Source organism: Aspergillus foveolatus (genome assembly GCF_047715535.1).
Source record: "Aspergillus foveolatus strain CBS 279.81 unplaced genomic scaffold BDW70scaffold_39, whole genome shotgun sequence".
Lineage (NCBI taxonomy): Eukaryota > Fungi > Ascomycota > Eurotiomycetes > Eurotiales > Aspergillaceae > Aspergillus > Aspergillus foveolatus.
The window spans coordinates 85,126-107,990 of record NW_027396103.1 but is presented as its reverse complement, the minus strand read 5'-3'; the positions used below and the strand labels follow the sequence as shown (position 1 = coordinate 107,990).

General features: G+C 53.0%; 4 protein-coding genes across 4 annotated transcripts; 2 read left to right on the top strand and 2 right to left on the bottom strand.

The window, feature by feature from the left end:
* Positions 1–347: 347 nt before the first annotated feature.
* On the bottom strand, positions 348–2,908 carry BDW70DRAFT_169377 (FAD binding domain-containing protein; the record flags this gene model as incomplete). The annotated part of the gene is made up of 4 exons (XM_073742667.1): positions 348–1,808; positions 1,864–2,449; positions 2,509–2,574; positions 2,635–2,908. The coding sequence occupies 4 exons, from the start codon at positions 2,906–2,908 to the stop codon at positions 479–481; spliced, it is 2,256 nt and encodes a 751-aa protein (XP_073594210.1). The 3' UTR covers positions 348–478.
* Positions 2,909–4,476: 1,568 nt separating this feature from the next.
* On the bottom strand, positions 4,477–13,245 carry BDW70DRAFT_161688 (glycosyltransferase family 4 protein; the record flags this gene model as incomplete). Its single annotated transcript, XM_073741014.1, has 6 exons — positions 4,477–5,356; positions 5,425–5,884; positions 5,943–10,104; positions 10,166–12,973; positions 13,036–13,125; positions 13,177–13,245. The coding sequence occupies 6 exons, from the start codon at positions 13,243–13,245 to the stop codon at positions 4,477–4,479; spliced, it is 8,469 nt and encodes a 2,822-aa protein (XP_073594209.1).
* Positions 13,246–13,783: 538 nt separating this feature from the next.
* Positions 13,784–15,656, top strand: BDW70DRAFT_80770 (spherulation-specific family 4 protein). Its single transcript, XM_073744908.1, has 3 exons — positions 13,784–14,337; positions 14,418–14,769; positions 15,189–15,656. Exons 1-3 carry the CDS (start codon positions 14,093–14,095, stop codon positions 15,507–15,509), a joined length of 918 nt encoding a protein of 305 aa, XP_073594208.1. The 5' UTR covers positions 13,784–14,092; the 3' UTR covers positions 15,510–15,656.
* Position 15,657: 1 nt separating this feature from the next.
* On the top strand, positions 15,658–17,207 carry BDW70DRAFT_139912 (spherulation-specific family 4 protein). The gene is made up of 3 exons (XM_073737503.1): positions 15,658–15,976; positions 16,068–16,431; positions 16,550–17,207. Exons 1-3 carry the CDS (start codon positions 15,894–15,896, stop codon positions 16,871–16,873), a joined length of 771 nt encoding a protein of 256 aa, XP_073594207.1. The 5' UTR covers positions 15,658–15,893; the 3' UTR covers positions 16,874–17,207.
* The last annotated feature ends 5,658 nt before the right edge of the window (positions 17,208–22,865 follow it).

Sequence of the window (22,865 nt, the reverse complement as noted above, 5' to 3'; positions counted from 1 at the left end):
CAGAAGTCGGCGTTGGGACGCATTCTTTGGAGCAATCAGCGATTCGCTGCTGATTAAATCTTTCCAGAGTCCAGCAGGCGCAGCCCGGGGCCTTGTATTGCTTGCATGTCTTTTCCTTACATTGCGGGGATATTTTGCAGCAGTGATTGGCTACGACTGGGATACTGGGCATCTGTGGCACTCGGATAATCATCGTGCAGTTATTGTCAGACATTGTCCTCTGAGATGTCCCCTGGTTAGCTGCACATGGATCCGTCGGAATCCGGTTGGGATTGGTACGGTACACGTATGGATGCATCCATAGGGGCATTCTACTCAAGAGCGCATCATCCTACTGAGCCAGGCGTTGGCATATACAAGAGCAGGAATGCGATGCAAGCTATATCACAGATCCATTTTCATCTCAATCTCCTCGGTTGAAGGCTACTCGGCCACATAGGTGCTTTCAGTCTCTCCAGCTGAGCCAGTCGAGATCAGCTTAGAGAGCCAACATGCTCGCAAACCATGAACGAAGCGAGCGTTTTGGACGGTTGACAGCACCCGATGCAGCCCTAGACCTCTCCGTTCCATTCGTTCCCTGGCTGGAAAATTCTACCTGGCTTGTCTTGGAATTCTCACCCTCAGAGACGGTGACGTCCTGCTTTACCAGAAATCCCGCAAAATAAGCCTCAAGTTTCTCTACCTCGTCCGGCCAAATGCTGACGCCGAGAGCGAGGTCCGGACGTACGACGGCGACAGCTCCGCGGGCGTGATTTACGCCGTACCAGTAGTGGGCATCGTCATCAGGGGCTCGGTCATCATATACGACTGTTGCATGTTCTCGGAGTTGCTTGAGCTCATCGCCCTGGCCATTCCGTGGACCCAGCAATTCGGCGATTTGGTACGGCAGGGCCTTTGCGACGAGAACGACATTGAATCTATTTTTCCCCCCGAACTGATGGAAAAAGCTATCAGGGCTGAAAGCCCTACGTGAGAAGACGGCAAGTCCCTCGCGTACTGGTCCTTGCAGATCTGAGCAGAAGATCAAGATATGGAACCGTGATACTCCGGTCATCCTGTCATACAAGTATCCCGTACGGTCTGTGTCTAGACACACCCGCGGACTCGGAGCGCGAGCGCCGTTGCGAATAGCTAACGGCCGCTTCTCAGGGTCGGGATGGGTTATTGCAGACTCGATTATCGGGAACTCGAGCCCCATGAGGAACCCTGAGTTCTGTCTATAGAAGGTGCCCATGAACTGCGCGTCTGCCTCGACACTACCGTCAATCTTTGGAAGGCGCTCGTCATGAGACTCGAGTTCATCGTGGAGACCGCGCAGCGATGCTAGAGGAAGATGTGAGTTGCATAGGAAGCGCAGATATGCCCCCGAGCAGCGGATCACTCGGTTGGCTGCAAGCCGGCGTTCGCTGTCGTACGTCGGTAAGATGACGGATGGTAGAGCCTGCTTCCGGATGCAGAGCCCAAGCTTCCAGCCCAGATTTGCGGCGTCGTATATTGATGAGTTGAGGCCGAATGCTCCCAGGACACTGTGGACGTGTGCTGCGTCGCCTCCGAGGTGCACACGGAGATCGGGCGACGAGAAGTGACGGGCGACGCGCTCGTTGACTTTCCATACCGAGAACCAGCTGATTGGCGAAGCAAATTCGACTGTCCAGGGCGCCAGGATCTTCCGCAGCTGTTCGAGGGCTTCGTCAGGCGTGATGCCGTGGTCGTCGACGCGCATTGTGCCTACAGAAGAGGCATTCCGTCTGGCCTGCCGCGCCTGATGCAGCCGGCGCGCTGTCTCCTCGTTGACCTGGATGTAGAAGCTGTAGACATTAGCTTTCGAGTCCACTAGGACATCTACGTGGAGTTGACACCAACCGGGTGAATCCGTCTTCGCGTGGGATGACAATGCACCCCCCATGCTCACTGGTGATCATGCTCATACCGAACAGATGCGGATAGTCTGTCTTGAATTGGCAGTCGATGATTGCCCAATAAATGTCCGTTCCTAATCCGTCAAACGGTACCTTCATCTGCTCGCGAATACTGCTGGCCGCACCATCAGCCCCGATCAGATACTGAGCCCGGACAGTCTCCTCCTTTCCCGTTGCAACATTCCTCAGCGTCGCGCGCACTGGGTGTGTGGCCTCCGCTCCAACTTCCTGTACCTGAAACTGCTTCACGAGTGTCTCCCTCTCGACGATGACGCGGTGCCGCAGAAGGTCACGAATGTAGATCCTCTCGAGCTGTCCCTGTGTGATGACGCTGGAGCCCCTGTACCTGGAGTCGCTGATGGGGTAATTGTTGTGACTCAGCTTGACGCCCCTGCTATAGATGGCCGTTGAGTTTATCAGCGGCCCTTCTTCGGTTGCTTCGTGGGAGATGCCCCAGGAGTGGAGGTGCTCGTTGGCTCGTGGGTGAACGGCGTCAGCTCGGCCGGAGAGGCACGGTGTTCTTGCTTTATCTTTTAAAAGAGTCAGTCTGATATGTATATTGAGAGAAGACCCGTCCCTGGATTCACACCTAGGATGCGAAAGCTCACCCCCTGTCGCGCTAGTACCATTCCTAGTTCCAAGCCAAATGGACCAGCTAAATCGATCAGCAACAGCGACATGAGGCGGAGTACCGTGACAATAGGTAGCTACTGACCACCGCAAATCAAGACATCCACCTCTTCTGCCGGCTTAAACCATTCTGGCCTCTGGTGCGCTGTTCCATCGTACAGGCTCGGCCATGTCCGAAGATGCGTAAGTCCCAGAGCGTTCCCTATGGTCGAAGTAGGAGCATCAATGTGGACGGGGAGTCTATAGTGCGCTTGTTCGCCGGTCTCCGTGATGTAGTTTCTTTTGTCCCCCCATGAATATGTCTCAGCAGGACAAGCGAAGCCGCTTTCCCATGTCTTCGGTGGGACGGTGCACGCCATTTAGGTGACGGAGCCGCGGTATTTACTTAAGAGGGGAAGGGAAAGATAACCCTGGGATACCTGCATGGATAGGTAGCAGGACGACGCTTTTAACCCACTCGTTGAGGCGAGCGCGGTGCGACAACCCGGGTTAGACCTGGGTTGAGGCCCGGGGTGGCCCAGCAATTATAATGTTCCCTCCTACGCTCCGGGCAGCGGTAAGCGGCTCGGACTGGCCTGTTTCTCGTGGTCGGATTCCTGCCTTTGCCTCGGCCATGCAGAATTGTTCTGCTGTGCGACGTGACTCTCAAATCAGCGGGCATCTTCCCGGCCCAGACCGCATCTTATGTGCATCTGTCGCACACCGGTCAATGCCAGCTGACTATTATATGATGCTGCACATGGCGAGAAGGCCGTGTTGTTGGCCGTTGAGAGCCGTTCCCGCTGTAAGCACTCGGGTCATTTCCTAACCCTAAGCAGCTGATGGTCGGCAAACTACAAACAAATACAGCGCGGTAGGACCACTCGCTTCAGTCAGGGATGACGGTATATAAAGTCAAGAGGGTGTTGCCGCCGAGTCGGGCCAAGTAATTGCTCGGCCTTATGATGGGGGCCGTTTCTCAGACCCCGACTCCCAGACTACCTGAGTTCCCCGGCGTTGGAGCACGACTTAGCAGGGACCTGAAGAGGACCGGCTCCTGGGAAGTCAGCAGAAGTCCATGTGACTCGATAGAGGCGTCAGGAACGTCCAGGATATCATATAATGTGCGACAAAGTGAGGATGTGAAGAGCACCAATTTACACAGTCACCGAGCGACCCCAGCAATGTCCTCGACATCAAGCCAACCGTAAAATTCCCGCCGGCACGAACTCGGCTCAAAAGGTCTGATGTCATGAACTCAACGAGCTCGTGCTTTTGAGCATATGGCCGGCTGGGCTGGCCGTGATCGACCCTGGGCAGCCCCATAGTCGATCTACTGTCTCTGACTCCCAGAGATAACAGGTTGCCGTTCAGTGCCTCGGTGCATGTGCCCATTCGATCCGGGACATAACAAAGGTTACCATTTTGTGTGCAGGGAACGAGAGATTCGCGGCTGACAGGGCCATTCTTGGTAACAGTAACATGCTGACAGAGACAAGCCGACTGCAAATACGTATTCAGAGATGGCTGCTGAGCTGGATGGCCCGGTGGCTTCTAGGTGCCTTGAATACAACAAATATATTGAAATTCTACTTTATCGAAGAGTAGTGTTATGGATGGATGGCCTTAAGGATAAAATGGCGAGCCTAACGGGTTCTCCAGAAGGGCAGTTTAACAGATTCACCTGAACGCTACTGGTTTCACAAACGAGAATTTCTCATCCCGGGAATTCTATCTACCTTTAAAAACATGTACTGTGACTGCTTGGATATGTATTCTCGAAGAACGGGGGAAAGAGCTAGGGATGAATATGAAGCGTCAACAAGCCAGACTAGATGACACGGGAGGCGAAGCAAAATATATTCATATCCATTAACATATAAACATTACTCTACATCTATATTCATAACATGACATATACAATAGCTTTACATCATCCATACCACATCTAAACGGGCGTCCTCGTGCCGCTCGAACTGGCATGCCTCGAATCTCTCCACGCACGCCAGGGACTCGCCGGAACCGGCTGGTAGATCGAGTCAGGGGTACTGGGCACATTTCCTATATACAGACGGACCGCACTGTTGTTCGCCTTCTCCTTCCCCTTCCCCACCTGGAAAATAGCGCTGGTACTCAAGTTTGCTGCGCTAGACAACGCAGTTCGCGTCACAAAGCTTCGACTCTGCCACTTGCCTATCCAGAGCAACTGCTCGTGTTCGCGGAGGTAACGATCAGACGAGAACGAGTTGAGCACGTTGGCACGACCGAGCATTCCGAATTTTCGTCGTTGCTCGACTTTGGCGTACATCCTTTCCGATACAGCCCTGATTTGATCGGGTGTTGGATGGAAGTCTAGGGTTGGGACGATTGTGCCCGGCTCATCTTCCGCAAAGGGTGCCCACTTATCCAGCAGCGCTAGGACGCGAAGCTGGGCGCGTGCTAGAGAATCGCAGTCATTGGGTGCAACAACCTCGCTGAACCGTTCACCTGTACTGCGGTCCGTGACTACGCAGAAGGAGGCCCCGACATCCGTACACACTACGGGCACCCCGGTAAGGGCTGCTTCGCCCATGGCAAGAGGGAGACCTTCGGAGATAGAAGAGTTCATAAACAGCCAGGCGTCCTGCAGCACGACGGAGGGGTTTCCCAGACCCTTGAGCACGACGTGCTCGCGGAGGCCTTTTGACGCAATGATTTCCTGGCACTCGGAGGCGTAGGCTGGGGCGCGCTCCATATCGCCGTAGATGTGTAGACGGTAGTCCCTGAAACCCCATTTGTTGACGATAAGATCGGTGGCCATGACAGCTGTTTTGATGTCCTTCACATACCTGCTCCTGTCGTTAGCTGTATCCAACCGGCAGTAAGGGAAAAAGAGAGGGAAAAAAGAGATGCTTACCGAATATGCGACAACATCACAACTGTCGGCGCCTCGGTGCGGATCTTCTCGATAGGCTTATACCTCTCCATGTTCGTAATGCCATTGACAACCGGGTCGATCTTCCGGGCAAATGCCTTTCGATGCTGCAGCGCCCCCTCTGCGGTGCCCAATTCAATCTCCCAGCCGGGGTTGAAGTACTCAGCGCACGGTAAGACAACGTCAGCGTGGTGCTCGATCAGCACACATGCCAGATGGCCGAGCGACATGAGTGTTGTGTTCACGAACGAGCTATCAAAGGAGACAGCGGCCGAGAGGAAGGTGGTCATCTCCCTGAAGCTGATGCAGTGGTCCCAGACATGGAGGGCACACTTGCGCTTGGCTTTGCAGAGCACCCCGTAGGTTGCTCCCGTGAAATGGTGAGATACCTGGAAGACGTCGGGGATGCGTTCAGGGACTGGGATGGAGAAGATGAATAAATCTAAATTGGTCAGCATACCACTCAAAAGACAGAACACCATGTGTAAGGGAGGGCTTACATCGATGCCACATATCCAGCGCAGTATCAAGCTGTTGGAGAGAAGGGTGCTCAGCATCCCACCATTTTTCCACCGGCAAAGCGTCATCCACATCATCAGACAGCCAGAGTTCGCGCCACGCAGTCTTCACCGTCTTGCTCATCCACACATCGTTCCAGGACCGTCCAGACTCAAAGTACGTATTGAGATCGACCAGTGCGTTAGTCGCCTCCTCAATATGATGTCTCTTCAGGTTCGCTGTCCGCGCACAGCGCACCAACCTGGCCAGGATGGGAACAAAGTGTCTTTTTATATCGTCTTTCCTTGTGTCCTGACTGCGCTCAACCACAGCACTGTCAAGCGTATTTTGGAATACCCCGTGCGTGGGGTTCAGGAAGTCGAGCCCCCACTGCGGCAGCACTGTAAGAGACTGCACATTCCGCTCGATCTGGAACTTGGGGACGCCGTAGTCATTTGCATTCTCGGAGATAATGTGCCATCGTATCCCTTTTAGGTCGTTGACCATGTCCCGTCGGCACGCCGAGACACCCCCGGGCTCGTTGGGCCAGGTGGCTGTGTCCATAGCCAGAACATGCAGTTGCGTGCTAGTATCCTGGAGCTGCGTTGAGAGGGTCCGCGTGTTGATGCGTGCATCTCCGCCGTTGCCGAAACTATACAGATCGCTAATTTTGAAGGCCATCTGCGTCCAGCTGCTGATGTCGGGGTCGATGTCGACGCGGGCGAGGATCGTGTCCACCTGTGAGTCCAGATACTCGCCGGCCGCGTCAAGACGGCCAAAGTCGCGGTTTCGCCAGTATGGACGGAGGATGCTATCCGAACGAAGCAGTATCTCATCAAGCCAGGTGGTGGTCACGGCATCGAAATTTCTGCTCCCCTTCCATGCCTTCCACAGATGCGTTCGTGCTCGACTGGTGGGAATCGGCCTTGTCTTGACATTTAGCCCTAACAAGCGACTCACTATGTTGGTCCGGATGCTCCTAAAGAAGAATAACGGGTTGTCATGCAGAAAGCTGCTCCGCTGGGGCTTGTCAAGGACACGGAACCAGTCCTCTGAAATCATCGCGGGCGTCTCGACACTTTCCCCGTTGAGTGTGGTGGTAATGACAGGATGGAACTTGTGGTCGTAGGTCCATTTTGCTTGGTAGACATTACCTGGCTCGATAAAGGCCGCCTGGCTGACTCTTGGGTATGGGATCCATTTGCCCTCCTTCTCTGGATGACGAGATGGCGGCATGCACCAGGATACCCTGATAGTGATATGCGGGAATACGTACTCGGCGCGGAGCAGCTCATCGTCGAACTTGGCGTTCTTTCGAAAGGCATATTTGAAGTTCACTGGGTTCATGCCTTGCATGAAGGAGCCTGAGGAGATGTAGCCGCTCTCGTCGTAGATGACAACTTGCCCCTCCAGCTCCCCGGCGGTACACACTCGCTGGATTGGGAGCGGCCGTCTTCGTCGGCCTTTAGGGGTGTCCTGTGCGTACTCGTATGAGAAGGCTTTGATCAGCTGGCCGGCTCTATACTCTTCGCGCTTCAGGAGGACGAGCCGGTCAGTGTAGGTATTGATTGCCTTAAGATCTTTGCTATCCTCCGGCTCGCGCATATGACTGCCTGAGTATTGATAGAGAAGCGTAGTACCCTCTCCTTGGGATTTTGCAAAACAAGTCGTTGGGCCCTCGAGGCTTTCGATTACTACTCGGTTTTTATGAAGCACCGTCTTCCAGCCACGACTGCTCTTGTAAACGTCACTGATGCTTTTACGATCGTAAAAGAGGACTAACGGGATTAGGATTCTCTGTAACAACTTGGCGAAACTCCACACGCTGTTCAGAAGCATCGACATCGGTACGGCGAAGACCAGTGGCTGTCCGCGGAGCATGTACTCCAACTCACGTTGGTACTGCGGGTCTGCAACCAGAGCGATGATCGAGAATTTGAGGCATGTCCTCACCGAGTGACTCACCTGCAAAAAGGAGAGTTTGAGCGCGTCCGTGAAGCGGACGTGCAAGCCGATGGGCGGAGGGAGGAATGTCTGTATAGGCTTCTCGTATGTCGTGTCCGGGAAGACAGGATAGGAAGGGTACGCATCATGCTCCATCCAACGCTGGGCGTAATGCCAGACACTGAGGGACATGGAGACACCGAGGTTATAGCGTGCGACGTGCGCAGCGAGGTTCTGGATATCTTCTGAGCCCACCCGGCTTTGCAACCATGAAAGTTCCTCTGATGAGAGTCGGCCGGGTTTGCCAGCAACACGACGAAGGAGGAAAGACCGTGCTGATTTCGGCAGCTCATCCCACTCCAAATCGCAGTCGATACCGAGGAGAAGATGACGAAGAAAGGTACGCTGGCCGTGCTTCGCAACACGGGCACACTCCGCAGGAGACCGTTCAAGCTGGTACTTGACACCCTCGGGTAAAGAGAGATCATCATTATCCTGATGAGTCCCAATAAGCAACTCCGCCATCATAGACTCATCATGCGTCCAGCCGAGTCTCGCTTCGGCTGTGGCCTGGACAACCGCCTCCGCAATAGCGCGACAGTTCCGCCTGATATTCGTTGTCCAGTCTTGACCGACGAGGCCGGGGCCGATGACGATAAAGATATGCAGTCTGTCGCCGGTCAGTCGACTTATGGCGCGGATGCGCTGCTCGGTCTGTAAGAGATGCTCAGCTGAGACGAATTCGATGGCCGTCTGACCAGATACCCAGAGTCGCGCGACCTCTCTGAGAAACTGCGCCGCGTCGGGAAAAGCAGCTTGCACGAGGGCAGAGGTCCTGTATCCTGAGTTGGAGAGGATGAGCTCCTTCACTTCGATCCCAGGATGTGTCTCCGGGTCGAGCCTATGCCGCAGGTCATCAGGAAGGGCATTGATATTGTCAAACGTCTCCGCCACCGTCGTCGGGGAGAGATCCAGGTACGGCTCCAGGCTGCTGCTCGTGTAAGTGGCTGATTCCTTCTGACCGTTACCCTCCAAGACAGAGAGATTCTTGGGCCTGAACGTCGGCATCCCAATATCACTTAGCCAGAGCGAGTAGATCGCAGCCGTCCATGTCCCGCTGCCCAAGCAAATGACACTGCTCCACGTAAAGCTCGCAATGACGGTGTGCATGGTCATCCCAATCACGAATCCGACAACCGATCCAGCGGCGAGACACCTCGCCGCTTCGGGGCCTGTAAAAATTCGATTAAATTGGTAGAACAGCAACCCGCTATACGAGCCAATATACGCCAGGAACATGATTGTGGCTTTTTGCGAGGCCTCAAACGCCCACATCAACGCCAAGGTAACTGCCGTCCCCCATATATGCAGGAAGAAGAACTTTGCTAGATTGCTCCAATACAATCTCTTTCGATCGCCAGAGTTCGTGCTGAGTACTTCGCGGAGAGTAGACAGGTTCTTCACGGGGATGGGAGTGCGCTGCGTTACGGCTGTCCAGAGGGGCTGAGAGACTGCATCGAGGATCACTGCGCCGGCAAGGTAGTAGGCAAGCCCAAAGCCGACAGATAACCGATACTCTGAGGAGCTGGCCGTGGATAGACCGACAAGGGATTCACCAGTGAACAAGGCAGTCCATTTATCCATCAATGCAATGACAAAGTACAGGATGCCGCACCAGACGTCCGCACCCGTGTGTCTCCAGTGCAGGAAGGCCGAGTGCATCCTCAGGCCCTTTTGCATGTCGCCTAGGGTATCAACGGCCGCCTTGAGCTGCAGGTTCCAGGTGGGAGAGTAGGGCAGGGGCATTTTTGTGCGCGAGTACCGGCAGTACCAGACCAGGAGAAATATGGTGGCATCGTACCCGTCTGCCATCTTGAGCACGAACTCATCAGTAGTACGATTGCTCCAGAATCTACGTCTTCGTTCTTTTTGCACAGCTCTGAAGAGGGCCTTGCGGGGGATGGAGGACGTAGACACCTCTTTGACGTTGATGTCGGGGTGAGAGCTGATGTACCAATTCACGACATCACCGTCCGTCACGCGCGGAATGTTCAGATACCAGGTATTCCATCTGGCGATGACGCGTCGAGCTCCCAGAAGCAGCGAGGCCACGAATACTCCGAGTAGACAGAGATAGATGACGGTGTCATGTCCGACCCAGAGCGTCACAATCGGCCCAATGAAGAGGATCGGGATACAGCTCATGATGACCGTTCGGCCCTGTACCGGATTATCAGCCAATTCCAACCAGAGAAAAAAAAAGGAAAGAAGGGTAGCCTACCGACTGGAACTGAAACCCCGGCAACTGATAGATGGCCAGCACACTCAACAACATGAGGTACGTGCTCAGGAAGAAAAAGTACAAAAAGAACACAATACCCGCCGCGAACCCCTTGACGCAGCAGATGCAGATAAACGCAATGAGACCTCCGACAAGGGTGACAGCCAGTCCTGCGATAAACCTAGTCATGACGAACATGCTCATTGCGGGGAAGCCCATGGCGTAGAGGTAGTAACTCCCTCCTGACGAGATCCAGGACCCAAAGCCACCGCAGACGAGCAGAGCCACCATGAGCGCCGTCGTAGCCAGCGTTTTCTCCGTGCTGCTCATGAAGGTGGTAAGATACAGCCCCCGACCGACAGTGGTGAGCATCATGATATCGATCAGCGCCGGGAGGGCAAAGATCCCTAGGAAGGTGATGCGGTAGTAGAAGGGCACGTCGTGCTGTTCGCCATCTGGATCCAGGTCGATGTCCATGGATGCGTAGGCTGTTGGAAGCTCCGTGAAATTCTCTTCGCGGCGGGTGGGCTGGTGCCTGTTATAGTAATCTCGGTATTTTGCCGAGATGATTTTCCCAAGCAGATTGGGCGTCATGTCTAAGAACAGATCGCATCGGGCACCGAGAGCATACAACTCCGCAAAGACGGCCGCTTGCATGGGGTGACCGTTTGGAAGAGGATTCCGGTCCAAAACTTCGAGGTAGATCTCGTTGAACGAGAGGCGGCGGATGGCACAGAAGACGGCCAGGGCAAATATATCGGCTGCTGCATCGATTCGGTCCTCTCGCATGGTTTCCTGAACGACTGTGGCGAGTTGAGCTAATGTACGGGCATCACCGGTCATAAGGACCTGAGGGAGTCGGTTGTCAACTTCGCGGAATATGGCTATAGCGGACTCTGGATCAGGAGTCCAACATCCTTGCTCGGCATACCAGGCCAGACGAGCAGACACCAGCTCTTTAGACGAGACTCTACCACTCAGGTACTCGCTTGAGCCGAGCGCGCGCAGCTGAGTCAAGGAGGGGACATCCAAGAGGCAGTGCTCGCAGCAAGCGCGGACTCTGGCCGTGAGTTCTGCACAGTCCTGGTCGAGTGTTGAAGAAAGCCGACGCAGAAAGAGCATTGCTTCCGTCGGTGTGAGCTGTTCAATGTCGCTGACGATGCGGGTTGGGAGCTGCCATCTGTCTGAGAGGGTGCCGTTTGCAGTGGACAGGGCGACTTCAGCCATGAAGCACTGATAGCGCGTATAACCCTTACTGGACATGTACGTGTGTAGGAACGTGCCCGCACGTTCCTTCTCTGTCTTGCCGGAAAGGTAGATATTCAGAGGGCCAGTTGGGTCCTGCTCATACATGCCCCAGACTTGGGTTTCAAGCCGAGTGCGAAACCCAGAGTGCAGGCCAGAGTAGCCGCAGAGACGGTCATCCTCGTTCCCTGTACAAGAGACGAGAAGGTCGTGGAGTTCTCTGGCAGGCCTCGCCCATTCGACATCGGCTTTGATCAACTCGCGCAGCTCGCCGGCAACGCGCTGGAGTTCGTTCGGCTTGAATCGGTCGAGTAGGTTGATATCACGCGTGTGCCGCTGCGCCTGCAAGAGCTCCTCGATATCCTTCATTGTACAGTCAAGGCCTAGCTGGAAACAGCCAAGTCCTGAATAACTGTGCCCGTCCGGTGAGAAAGAGAAAGGATTGCTTATGAGCGGCTCATTCAAGCCGGCCCACTGCAGCTCATCGATCGCAAACACCTGACCCTCCAGCTGCTTCTCTCTGGGCGGATGCAGTGCCAATCTGTCCTTCAGGCCAGGAATGAGGTGTTCCAAGCCGTCGTACAGCCTCGTGTTCTCGTGGCCAAGCGGCAGCTTCTGGACAGAGCCATTCTGCCTCCAAAAATCATGCGCCGCTAGCGTCCTCTCATCCTTCATCCACATCAGCGCTCCGATAGGTTCATGGATCACCGTTTTTTGCGCCGCAACGGCTGCGTCCGTTAGCGCAGACTGCGGGCCAATCCAGCTCATCGCGCTGTTGTAGTTGCACCACTTGTAGCTGCGATGAAGCACATCGTGCGTCAATGTAACTCCATCGTCAACCGTCTCCCACATTGCCAACGTAGACTCGCCGATCGGTTTCTGTGCCGCGACCACGCGCATCACGGTACGCATCTCGGTCATCTGGAAGTAGTTCCGCCGGTCTCCGTTGGGCAGGATCGTGCCGTTGCGGTACACGATCCCGCGGATCCGCGCCATGTCAATTGCCCGGCATGTCTTCTCGGAGGGATAGGATGACGGGCCGACTTCGAGCCAGACAGTTAAGCCGAGGGCGCTTAGTAGCGATACGACGGCGTTGAGAATGACGGGCTGAAAGTACTCAGAGAAGTCGGCGAGAAGAATGCCGGTGAAGAACGACTGGGCATCGCCTGGGCGTTTCAAGTGCGTTTGGAGCACTCTGGCGATGGCAGAAATGGCGCGCATGTTTTTGTCGTCGCCATTGTCGCCGCCGTCGGTAGAATTAGGGCTCCCGTCCGATTCGACCAGTTTGCGGATTTGCAGTCGAGCAAGAATGTGCTTTGCTGTCGCGCTTGGCAAAATGTCGCTCACGCCAGCCTGCAAGGGGTCGAGCACGACTGCGTCCCATTGGGAAAAAAGCCGAATCTGGTCTGCGGTGGGAGGGTTCGCGAAGGAACCGAGATACACACCGAAGGATCTGGGCTCGGGGACCGCGGCGGCGCGGGTATACAGACGAGGTGTTTCTCGTTTTAAGCGCTCGATACGCCGCGCTACAGTTGAAGGGAGACCCGTGAGTTCATGTCGTGTCTGCGTTTGTCAGTGTCCTCTACTGCACTGCGCCCATGCGTTTCCAGAATATATGCGCTTACCCGCCAGTAGTGGTACAACTGTTGGCCAACCAGGTACAGGATATATACACCACCCAAGACGATTGTCGCAAGCAAGCAGGCGGCCAGTGTCTATAAATATCAGTTTATCTGCCAGATCCAAACATTGTGAACCAGACTGACCTGCTGCCACCACGTCTGCGTCATGCGCTCCCATCCCGTCGCATGGAGGCCCAGGTACTCGATACCCATGGCTTCTAGTAGGGAGGTCTCGGGGTCGAGACGAAACGAGGGACTGACAACAAAAGAAGGAAGTAATGTGAGAACTCTCACATCAGAGCGGGGAAGAGTGGGTTATGTAGTGACGAGCTCGCACAGCAGGGTAGCAGCCCGATAACCCAGCTAGCACTGGCCAGGATCCTCACTGGAGCCTCAGAGCAGATAAGAACCCAGGTCCAGGGCATGGGAGGCTTATACGGACTCGTTCCGTTAGCACAGATACAGGTATTGGCCCAGGTCAGAGACGCTGCCCGCCCAATGGTGTGTTCAAATGTCGTTGAACTGATGGATCCAGGCTGGGCCCGGAGTGGGTGGACACCACGCCGTCGTGTCTCGATCGGTGGCCAACATCTCTCAACTCCGTGCAGGACGGCACCGACCGAAATAGATCAGCGGCAGGGCTAACTCGATGAATGGATACAAATTTCACCTAGGCCTTGGCCTGACCGGGGTTATAAGCAGACTTTTGACGGCCTTTTAGGGCATACACACATGGCACGGCTGGGCCGGCCGCTCTTTGTGCGTGTTTCAGTCTGGGCGTTCGTCCATCTGCTCCATTGTCTGTCTCAGAGGGTCCTGATCCTGATCAATGATGTATTGGAAGTAGAGGGCTAAAGATATCAATTACAGCAGAACATCTTGTCCTTGGAGTCCGTCTGTCTGTCTCTCTGTGATACCGCGTTTCTATTTTGAGTGCCTGTTCACGAGCTTTCGCCATCCTCATCCATTATTTGTAAACCCCCCGGGCCAGCTTCAGTCGCGCATTTCGACCGTCTTCTCCATTATTCTTTATCTCCTACATCGCCTCTGAATCTGCGAGATGGAGTCCCTCAAACACACCCAGGAGGGCAGCAATCCGGCCTCTCGATTGCGCAGATGCGACCTCCGTCGCCGGTGGTGGATTACCATCGGAATCGTGGTCGCTATCGCAGTCATCCTTGCCGTGGTTATCCCACTGGCACTCATTCTACCCAACCGTGGAAATAAAGGCGAACCTTCGAGCGTGATCTTCCCACTGTATATCTACCCCGAGGCGAGCAGCACATGGGCTCCTTTATATGACGCGTACGTCTCTCTCTTTCTACACTGGAGTACACTTCTACCGCATTCGGCTACTTGAAACATACCATTGCTAAAAAGAACAGCATCGCAGCCCACCCCGATCTGCAGTTCCTGGTGGTCATCAACCCATCGAGCGGACCCGGCAATTCGTCTACCCCGGACGAGGCGTACCAGACCGCGATCCGGCAGCTGAAATCCTATTCCAACGTGCAGAAGATCGGATACGTGCGAACAAACTATGCCCAGCGCAACGTCTCTGAGGTGCTGGCCGACATCTCAACCTATTCTGGGTGGCCGTCGCAATCCGCAGATCTAGCCGTGACCGGAATATTCTTCGACGAATCGCCGCACCAGTATGCCGCTGAGACGGTCGAATATCTGGAACGCATCAACGCGGCGGTTATAAATGCCTCGGGGATCGAGGGTGACAAGACGGTGAGTCGGATTGCAAGTTCCAGCTCTGGTCCAGTTTAGCCAGTTTAGCCAGTTTAGCCATTTTCGACAGCTTCGACAGTTTCAACTGGTTTCTATTTGAAGAACCCAGGCGCGGAAAATGGGGCATGCCTGTGGTCATGGCATCGCCAATTTGACCCGCGGCATGGCGTTATGGGTCTCTTAGGTCTCGGCCTGGTCGACGATGCCGATCCATCTGTCTCCAGTCTCCATCTCGGCGCGCTCAGTGGAGTCCAGCGATGCGATCTTTCCTTCGCTCGCCGCCGCCGTTTGCCTGACTGGACATTGGCCCATGCATGCCGATGGCCCAGTTCGCCAGTCTCAACCTGGAACAGTTCCAAGAATTTTTTCCTTGCAACAATTCGCTTGGCCCAGTCGCTAACGCTGCCTCATTGCGACAGATCATCCACAATCCGGGCACCCTCCCCGACAGCCAGCTAGTCCTCAACACGACCTCGATTACCGTCGTCTTCGAGCAGTCCTACGACCACTACAAGGCCAGCCAAGAGTCCCGGCTGAGCGCGCTCGCCGACACTGCGGACCGCGATTCCTGGGCGTATATCTTCCACTCGGTCCCGCAGATGAGCAGTAGCAGTATGGACAGCTTTGTGCGCGAGATCAGTCATCAGGCGGCGCACTTGTATGCGACTACACGGTCGACCGAGTACTACGAGCACTTTGATACGAGACTCGGAGAGTTCTGCGACGCTGTGCCGACCTGATAGGTCATCAACCCACCCCGGTGAGGATTGCGCTGGCAATGGTACTGGCGCCGCGTGGCGTGCACTAAGGCTCAGACCGTGTTAGAGGGGGATCATTAGGTGAATTATTGGTGGATCGTGGTTGATTTATTGGCCAGGTTTCCCCTGTAGTACCTGATCTCACTACGCGTTTGAGATGGACTCATTTTCGGTTTTCTTGGTGTCAGCGCTACAAAGAGACGGTAGTAGTGATGTAGTCCTGTATCCTGCTGCGGCTGTCGTGATACACGTCGGCTTATAAATGGTGTCCGGCGTCATGGCACAGTGCCCCGTCCATCCATCAGACTCAGATCTGCTACGGAGAGTTTACCTGTTCGTCATTGGCCTTTCAACCTCTTGTAAAAGATGCAAGCACAGAGATCGGCGGTCGTGGTACCCCTCTACATTTATCCCCTGTCCGCCGAGTCCTGGGCTCCTCTTTATGCAGCGTACGCACCACCCTAGCCAAAACCGTCCTCCACCAAAAAAAAAAAACAAAGAAAAAGTCCTAACCGCATTTCGTCCACTGATTTGCTCCAGAATTGAAACAAATCCCACTCTCACCTTCCTGGTCATCGTGAACCCCAACAGCGGCCCCGGGCTCCCTGAACACGCCTCCCCCGATGCCAGCTACAGCCAACAAGTGCCACGGCTGAATGCCTACCGCAACGTCCTCACAATCGGCTACATCCGGATCGACTACTGCCGGAAACCCCTGCAAGAAGCACTAGCCGAGATTGCGCGGTATGCGTCCTGGTCGGAGCACTATGAGACAACGGGGCTCGGCGTGCGCGGGATCTTTGTGGACGAGACGCCGAACCATTATTCGCGAGAGAAAGAAGGGTATCTCAGATCGATTACGAATTTTGTAAAAGAGTGTCCGGGGATTCTGAACGAGAAGCTTGTACGTTGCCCACCTTTCATTCTGTTCTGTATTCTATTTTATTTTTATTTATTTTCTGGAACCTTCATTGCCGCCGCCACGGCTGAAGCCAAGCCCAACTTTGACTCGGTTCATGTAGATCGCTCACAACCCAGGCACACCCCCCGACGTCCGTCTCGCCCAGCCGGCCGAGGTGACTTTTGTCTGCGAAGAGTCATACGCTCGCTTCCGTTCAGACGAGGTCCAGAACTGGCTGGCATCACACGCCGTCGACCGGGATCGCGCCGGGTACATGATTAGCGGGGTGCCGGTGGATGAGCTGCCCCAGCTAGTGCGGGACTTGCAGACTCGGGCGGCATGGCTATTTGTTACAGATGTGAAGGAGAATTTCTACGAGCGTTTTGGCAATGCTTGGAGAGACGGGACGTTTATGAGGGCGCTTCATGGAAAGAACCAGTGCTGATTCTGAGACGGTGGGACGGCTCGATCGCGAGGGATAAAATACTCCGGGGTAATCTCAGACGCAAACATAGTGTGACGGAGGTTCTTGGACTGCTCCATACTTCGGCTGATGCACGTGGTGATTGGATTAACTTGATTTGCTTGAATGGACATGGGTTAGGGTTGGACGCTGGGTCCTTTTTGTTTTTGGCAGTAGTAGAGCTTGGAGAGGCAGTGCAGTCTGACGTGATCTTAAGTTATCTGCTACTGAATACCTTGCAACTGAAATGATTTTAATATATCGTGCGTCTCCGGAGTATGGCTGCTGGGATCTTCTCGTGTTGTTACTGCTAATTGTCTCAGATTGAAGAGTTTGGAGTAGCCATCCCCGCCTGCTCAGCTAGCCTCTCAAAGCTGCTTGAAGGGCCAGATCCTGATCTCGGCGAGCTAGCGAGCTAGCGGCCTACCTAGCATGTTTGCTGAATTCTCTGCGAGGGTCATGGAGTCCTTGGCCCCTGAGCCCTTACGAGACCGACTAACCAACACTAAAGCTGCCAATATATGGCCAGGGTCCTAATACCTCACTGCGCGCATATTCCAAGACTTCTCTCGTATTTTGGCTCAAGGACATTGGAGACATGCAGTCCACTCCACAATAGCAGCTAATGGCGCCAAGGCAGAAAGCCACAATAACCGCAATGATCCAGGCGTCGCCTTCACGCCAGACTAACAACATGAATCCAGATCGGTTTGTCCTCTTCTCTCAACTTTGACACCAAGTGGAAACATCTGTCTTACAGAGGCCCATTATGCGTTATTATGATATCTGGTTGTCATTTTGTCAACCAAGTTAAGAACAACACATATGATGATCGTTTACTGCGTCCATATTGCCATCTCCTCAGCATCGGTCCAGTTGCACCCCCTAAGATACCATCCATCTTCACCACACCCGCTGTAGAGTGTCTTTTGCAAGCTCGATTCAAGCCTTGTCTCCGTTCAGACACGGTCGGGGCAGGTCACATATAGACAACATGGTACGACTGCCAAGTTGATATCGTTTATTCTTGTTCTCAACCTCGACTAACGTTCTCCGCTCGTATTATGTTTGGCATTTAGAATTAGAGATATTAGACTGAAACGCAAATCTGGGACTAGCGAGCTCCTTTCGCTTTTCTGGTTATTTCTCAGAATCATGGCACGATAATACCGGCAATAAAGGCGAGAATTCTAGAGGCTTACATGAAGACGAAAGACGTACATCCAATGCCTCATGCCATGCAACAGTTACGTACAACGCAGTGCTCTACCGGCGCAGTGCTTGCTCGACAATATCCGTACCGTGGCCATGACGACATCCACGGTGCAGAAGCGAAAGCGTTGAGTATACTTGTACGACACTGCTGCGCAGACCTCGTTAGATATGACTGCGATCGAGCTTTTTAATGATGCAATGAAACTTGGAGCATGCAGCTGTCCTTGTTCTCGTCATATTGGACGCTACGGGTACACTAAATTGTTTGCAATGACGGTTCCCTAGTACTATTATACATTCCTGCTGGATACGGTAGAACTAGGGCTATTAGAGCATCTTACCCACATCACCCTCTATCGCGCAATAAACTGAAGACCCAGGCTAAGAGAGTTCTTTAGTGATCAGACCGTACCTGTGAGTTTTACGATTTGTCTTATTCTGTTAGAGTTCGCCGGAGCGACTGGCCAATAAATGTTTAATATCTCCCTGTGAGGACGTATCGTGCATACCTAATACTCCATTACTACTAAGTTAACCTAGGATACTTACCCCGAACGTTTCTATACGGCCAGAAGAGTTAGTTTGATTCAGCACCCATTAGCACAGTCTGTCAATCTCTCAACGGTTTGCTTTGGGATTGACACTATTTGTAACCCAGCACCGACGCCGGCAAATCCTGCTGGGGAAACCAACTATATCTCCAGGGATAGCCCGGCCAGAGAGGTACAATCTACAAACCAGAGGCACATTTCTCGGTCCTCTACTCTTCACGCTACAGTCGTTACTAAAAAGCTGTACTAGGGCCTCTGCAAAAGCCCCTCTGAACGTCGCTTCATGACGTGGTTTCCAATAGAATGCACGAATACGCCATGGATCGGGGCAGGCCGATCCGCCAGATCTCGATCTGCCACGGCTTACAGTTACACAACCTAATCCGTCGGCCACCGAGGCCTGTTTGTTCCTGCAGTGAAACGCCGCAAGATATACGTCAACTGCAGAGGAAGTAGCGAGCCAATCGCGGACTTGCCGGGGCACCCGAGGTGCTGGGTCGTTGGCTGAAGGATTGGTTCACGGCTTGCTGGGACGGAGTACAGATGGAACTCCATAGTTGGCAGGTAACTGAGCACTGTGGTTGTATTACGCGATTGACGAGGTAGTAGGTGGCGTCGCTGTATATCTAAAACAACTGAGGAATCGGCAGACTGAAAGGATTATCTGTCTTCGGGAAGATTACGTGCCGTTCTTATCTCCATAATCATGAAGAGGACGATGCATGCACTGTAAAGATCCAACGAGAGATGCCTACCTCGTCCCAGTTTTCGTGTCATTTATCAAGTCTCGTTTTATACCATTAAACGTTGCTGTTCGCGTGGTCCTTCTTATTGACAATACAAGATTTATCTACGTTTTTGACCGTACCTTTTGCTATATTGCTCCTATTTATGCAGAATTGACTATACCCTCAAGAGTGCTTTTTAGTTGCATTTAAATACGGGGTGAGCAGGGAAGATGGTTTCGGAGTTGCAAACCAGTTCAAAGATTAGTGATACACGAAGCCAAGTTATCTGGAAACACAAGATCCATAGTATCATATTTACATCTACATTGGACGCTCTAAAGATGGTAGAAAAGAGATATTGTTATATGGCACTGGATATCTCGCGGGACATTGCGTATAGGCACAGCTTCCTCAGTTGACGGTCAATGCTAGGAAGGAGCAGAGTCTTGCATGTTCTGCGAAATAGGAGAATTAACTATATAGCTTTATGAATTAGCACGGGCAGAGTATTCGCTATTCATCCAGCAGACTCCTTTTAGATAACGGTTCAGAGACGAGAGACTCTCTCGTCCAGCATGGCTCGATATATCCATCTGTTATTGGCGCGGGCTGCCCTGCTAGCGCCAATGAAGCAAAACGCCAGATTTGGTGGCTCATGGTCAAGCACGAACGGCTTCAGTCATCCCAGTGCTCACTGCCCTTTTATGCCGGGGAGTTGTTTAATGGTTCAGTTCAGAAACAGGGCTCCGTCTTCTCATTGATCGAAGCCCACCCAGCCATGTCTCTACCCAAATCGAAGGACTAGTATAGCCTCTATGCAGCATCAAAATAACCTTCTCAAGTTGTTAGGAGACACAGGACAAAGAACTCTAATTACTCTGGCGTCCAAAATACTGCACATAGTACACGGAATACTCAATGAGGCTGTACACATCCTCGCACCTTACCAAGCGTCGAGGGTGAGAGATACGCCCTCTAAAAGCGTTCTCATAGTTGTTCTTCAGAGAGGCTGCTAGGCGAAATTAACAATAAAGCGCAGCGTTAGCCGTATCTTACACTGAAGACGCTCATATGCTGCGTAATCATGAGGCCCTTGAATCCCCCGGGCCTGTTAACCTCCTTGTTCGAGAACTGCAGCGGTGTCTGAGGAGCAAGGCAAGTGCGAACGTCACCCTCACTCTGTAAGGGGGGTTCAATCACTCCCGGAGAACCAACGACCTTTTGCAAGCCTCTCGCAAGGTACCATTACATCGTCTTCTTCTCGACGGGTTACCTCGCTCATGTTTCAACCATTGTATCGGTGCCGGGGCAGAGCTTTACAGAGGTTTCCTTTATTGAAGTCACCGCTCTCTTGATCCCGTCGAGCGGCATAATGTGAGCTACGGAGATTCCATTTGCCGTGCAGCACTTCGAAAAGGCAGTGGCCTAAGGCGAGCGGCCGCAAAGCGTTTTGCATGGTAGTCACCTTATTCCAGAAGAAAAACAGGAAGAAGAAGACAAGGAAGAAAGAACAGCCAAAGGCATTGAGTTGGTTCCCAATCTATACTGTACATGCTATCGATCTTCTTGCTCTGATTGTCATCCATATAGCCGAATCGAGTCAAGGGAGTTTCCGTGGATGGAAATAACAACAATCCGCCGTCGTGCCGATATTCACAGCAAGGCTGTTCTCCCCAGCTTATGCAATGTCATATTTTCCTGATGTTCAGGGTATGCCGCATTTGGGCTCACTGTCGCTCCGTACGCCTACATACCCATCGGACCCTTGCTGCGACTTGCTTCACTCTTGAGTATTTTTGATATACGTGGTGGGGACATCGATAATGGACGAGGCAGAAGCAGGGGCGGCAAGCTCATGGAGAGGTTGCTGCTGAGCTCGATCTCGGATGGGTTATGATGGTTTGGTTAGGAACTGGGAATGTAGGCAGTCCATGGTGCAGTCTCTTCTTGAACCCCTTTGTGTACAATCATGACAGGGCCGGTGGTTAGTCTAACACGATCACATAGTGTGGGTGGACGCGCTGCTGGTTGCAACGTCCCCGTAGCCGTTCAGCCCGGGGTGGTCTTAGCAAGAGTTTGGAATTGTGCTGAACTGTGATAAAAATCAACGTCGCAGGCATGCTGCTCCTTGCCCCAAGACAGGTATGTGAGTGTACCATGGCATGGTAATAAACAGCTGCTTTTGCTGTAGTATATCTTTATTGTACTACTTCTATCGAGTTGCCAACTGCTATAGCACCTTTCAACGAAAGTACACTATCAATAAACCGTTGCCCTGCACCTTTACCCACTCTGCCGGCCGCTGCGTCTTGCAAAAATCTATTCATGAAATAGATAGATGTCGTGAAGAGCTCCAGCACCTACTGCCCTAATGCTTCCAACAGGTGCTAGTGCTCGTCTCATATAAAGTGCACTTGATCGTCAGGTCGCCAGCGCGGCGAGAGTAGCATTCTCACAAAGGCGAATGATACATAGATATGTGCATCGTACATGCACGCAGAGAGCTGTCGAAACAACAGATATCGAAGTAGATAGTTCTCGTATTGCATCTCTACAGCAGGTCACTGATCCTGGCTAATACTTACGTCTTGCATGATTTTTTATAATACTCACTAATAGTTTTACTATTATCGGAGCCCTGTGTAGCCACAGCGAATTTTTAAAAAATCAACACACCCACTACACCGGGGCTGGTATCAGTTTGTCTTCAGACCTGTCTTGATGTCAGGCTCCCGGCGGGAATGCATCGAAATTTATTTTGACGAGCTGAAGCTCTGGGATCTAGAGTTTACAAAACTCAACTGCAAAGACTTGGGCAGGCCATACGAGACATTGAAGAAACAGTCTACGGGACCTCCGGGAGGTGGACGAGTCTGTTATCTTATGAGACCGACCCGCGATTTCATGAGATGTCTAAAGAGGTCAACAAGATGCGGTATTGCAGGTGAAGTATACTATGACTGTCTTTGAACTCATCTGTCTCCACTCAGTTGTAGAAAGTTTCAATCAGAGCTGCCATTCCCAAGAGACAGCCATAACTTAGCTTACTGAAACACACACAACAGCAGCAGGCACACAAAGTCCTTCCAACACGCCGCAAGACGAGTTAACTGGCAGAGCAACATTTCAACAGCAGGAGCAGGCTATTCCTATGCTTCACAAACATCCCCATTCGGAGGTGTCGTGCACCCCTCAAAGCAAAATTCCACCAGCTCCAACCCTCCGACATCATCTGTGCACCGGAACAATGCGTCTTCTGGCTCGGCAAACGCGGCAAAGGCATGTAGGCCAATGTTCGGGTCAGATATGATTGTCTGGAGCTCAGACGCGGTGTACCCTGTACGAGAAGCTATTAGTGACGGGGGTATAATCAAGCTGCATGGATTCCGTGAGAGAACTGTATACCATTGTACTGTATCAAGGTAGAACCACAGTAGACCCAGGTTTTCCTACATGCGTCGCTGAATGCGAGGACTCGCG

Bases quoted from the DNA above. Each gene is read 5' to 3' on its own strand.
- BDW70DRAFT_80770 (XM_073744908.1), top strand. From the start codon at position 14,093: ATGGAGTCCCTCAAACACACCCAGGAGGGCAGCAATCCGGCCTCTCGA. The intron at 14,338-14,417 runs GTACGTCTCTCT...TAAAAAGAACAG, and splicing joins TGGGCTCCTTTATATGACGC to CATCGCAGCCCACCCCGATC. The intron at 14,770-15,188 runs GTGAGTCGGATT...TCATTGCGACAG, and splicing joins GGATCGAGGGTGACAAGACG to ATCATCCACAATCCGGGCAC.
- BDW70DRAFT_139912 (XM_073737503.1), top strand. From the start codon at position 15,894: ATGCAAGCACAGAGATCGGCGGTCGTGGTACCCCTCTACATTTATCCC. The intron at 15,977-16,067 runs GTACGCACCACC...GATTTGCTCCAG, and splicing joins TGGGCTCCTCTTTATGCAGC to AATTGAAACAAATCCCACTC. The intron at 16,432-16,549 runs GTACGTTGCCCA...CGGTTCATGTAG, and splicing joins GGATTCTGAACGAGAAGCTT to ATCGCTCACAACCCAGGCAC.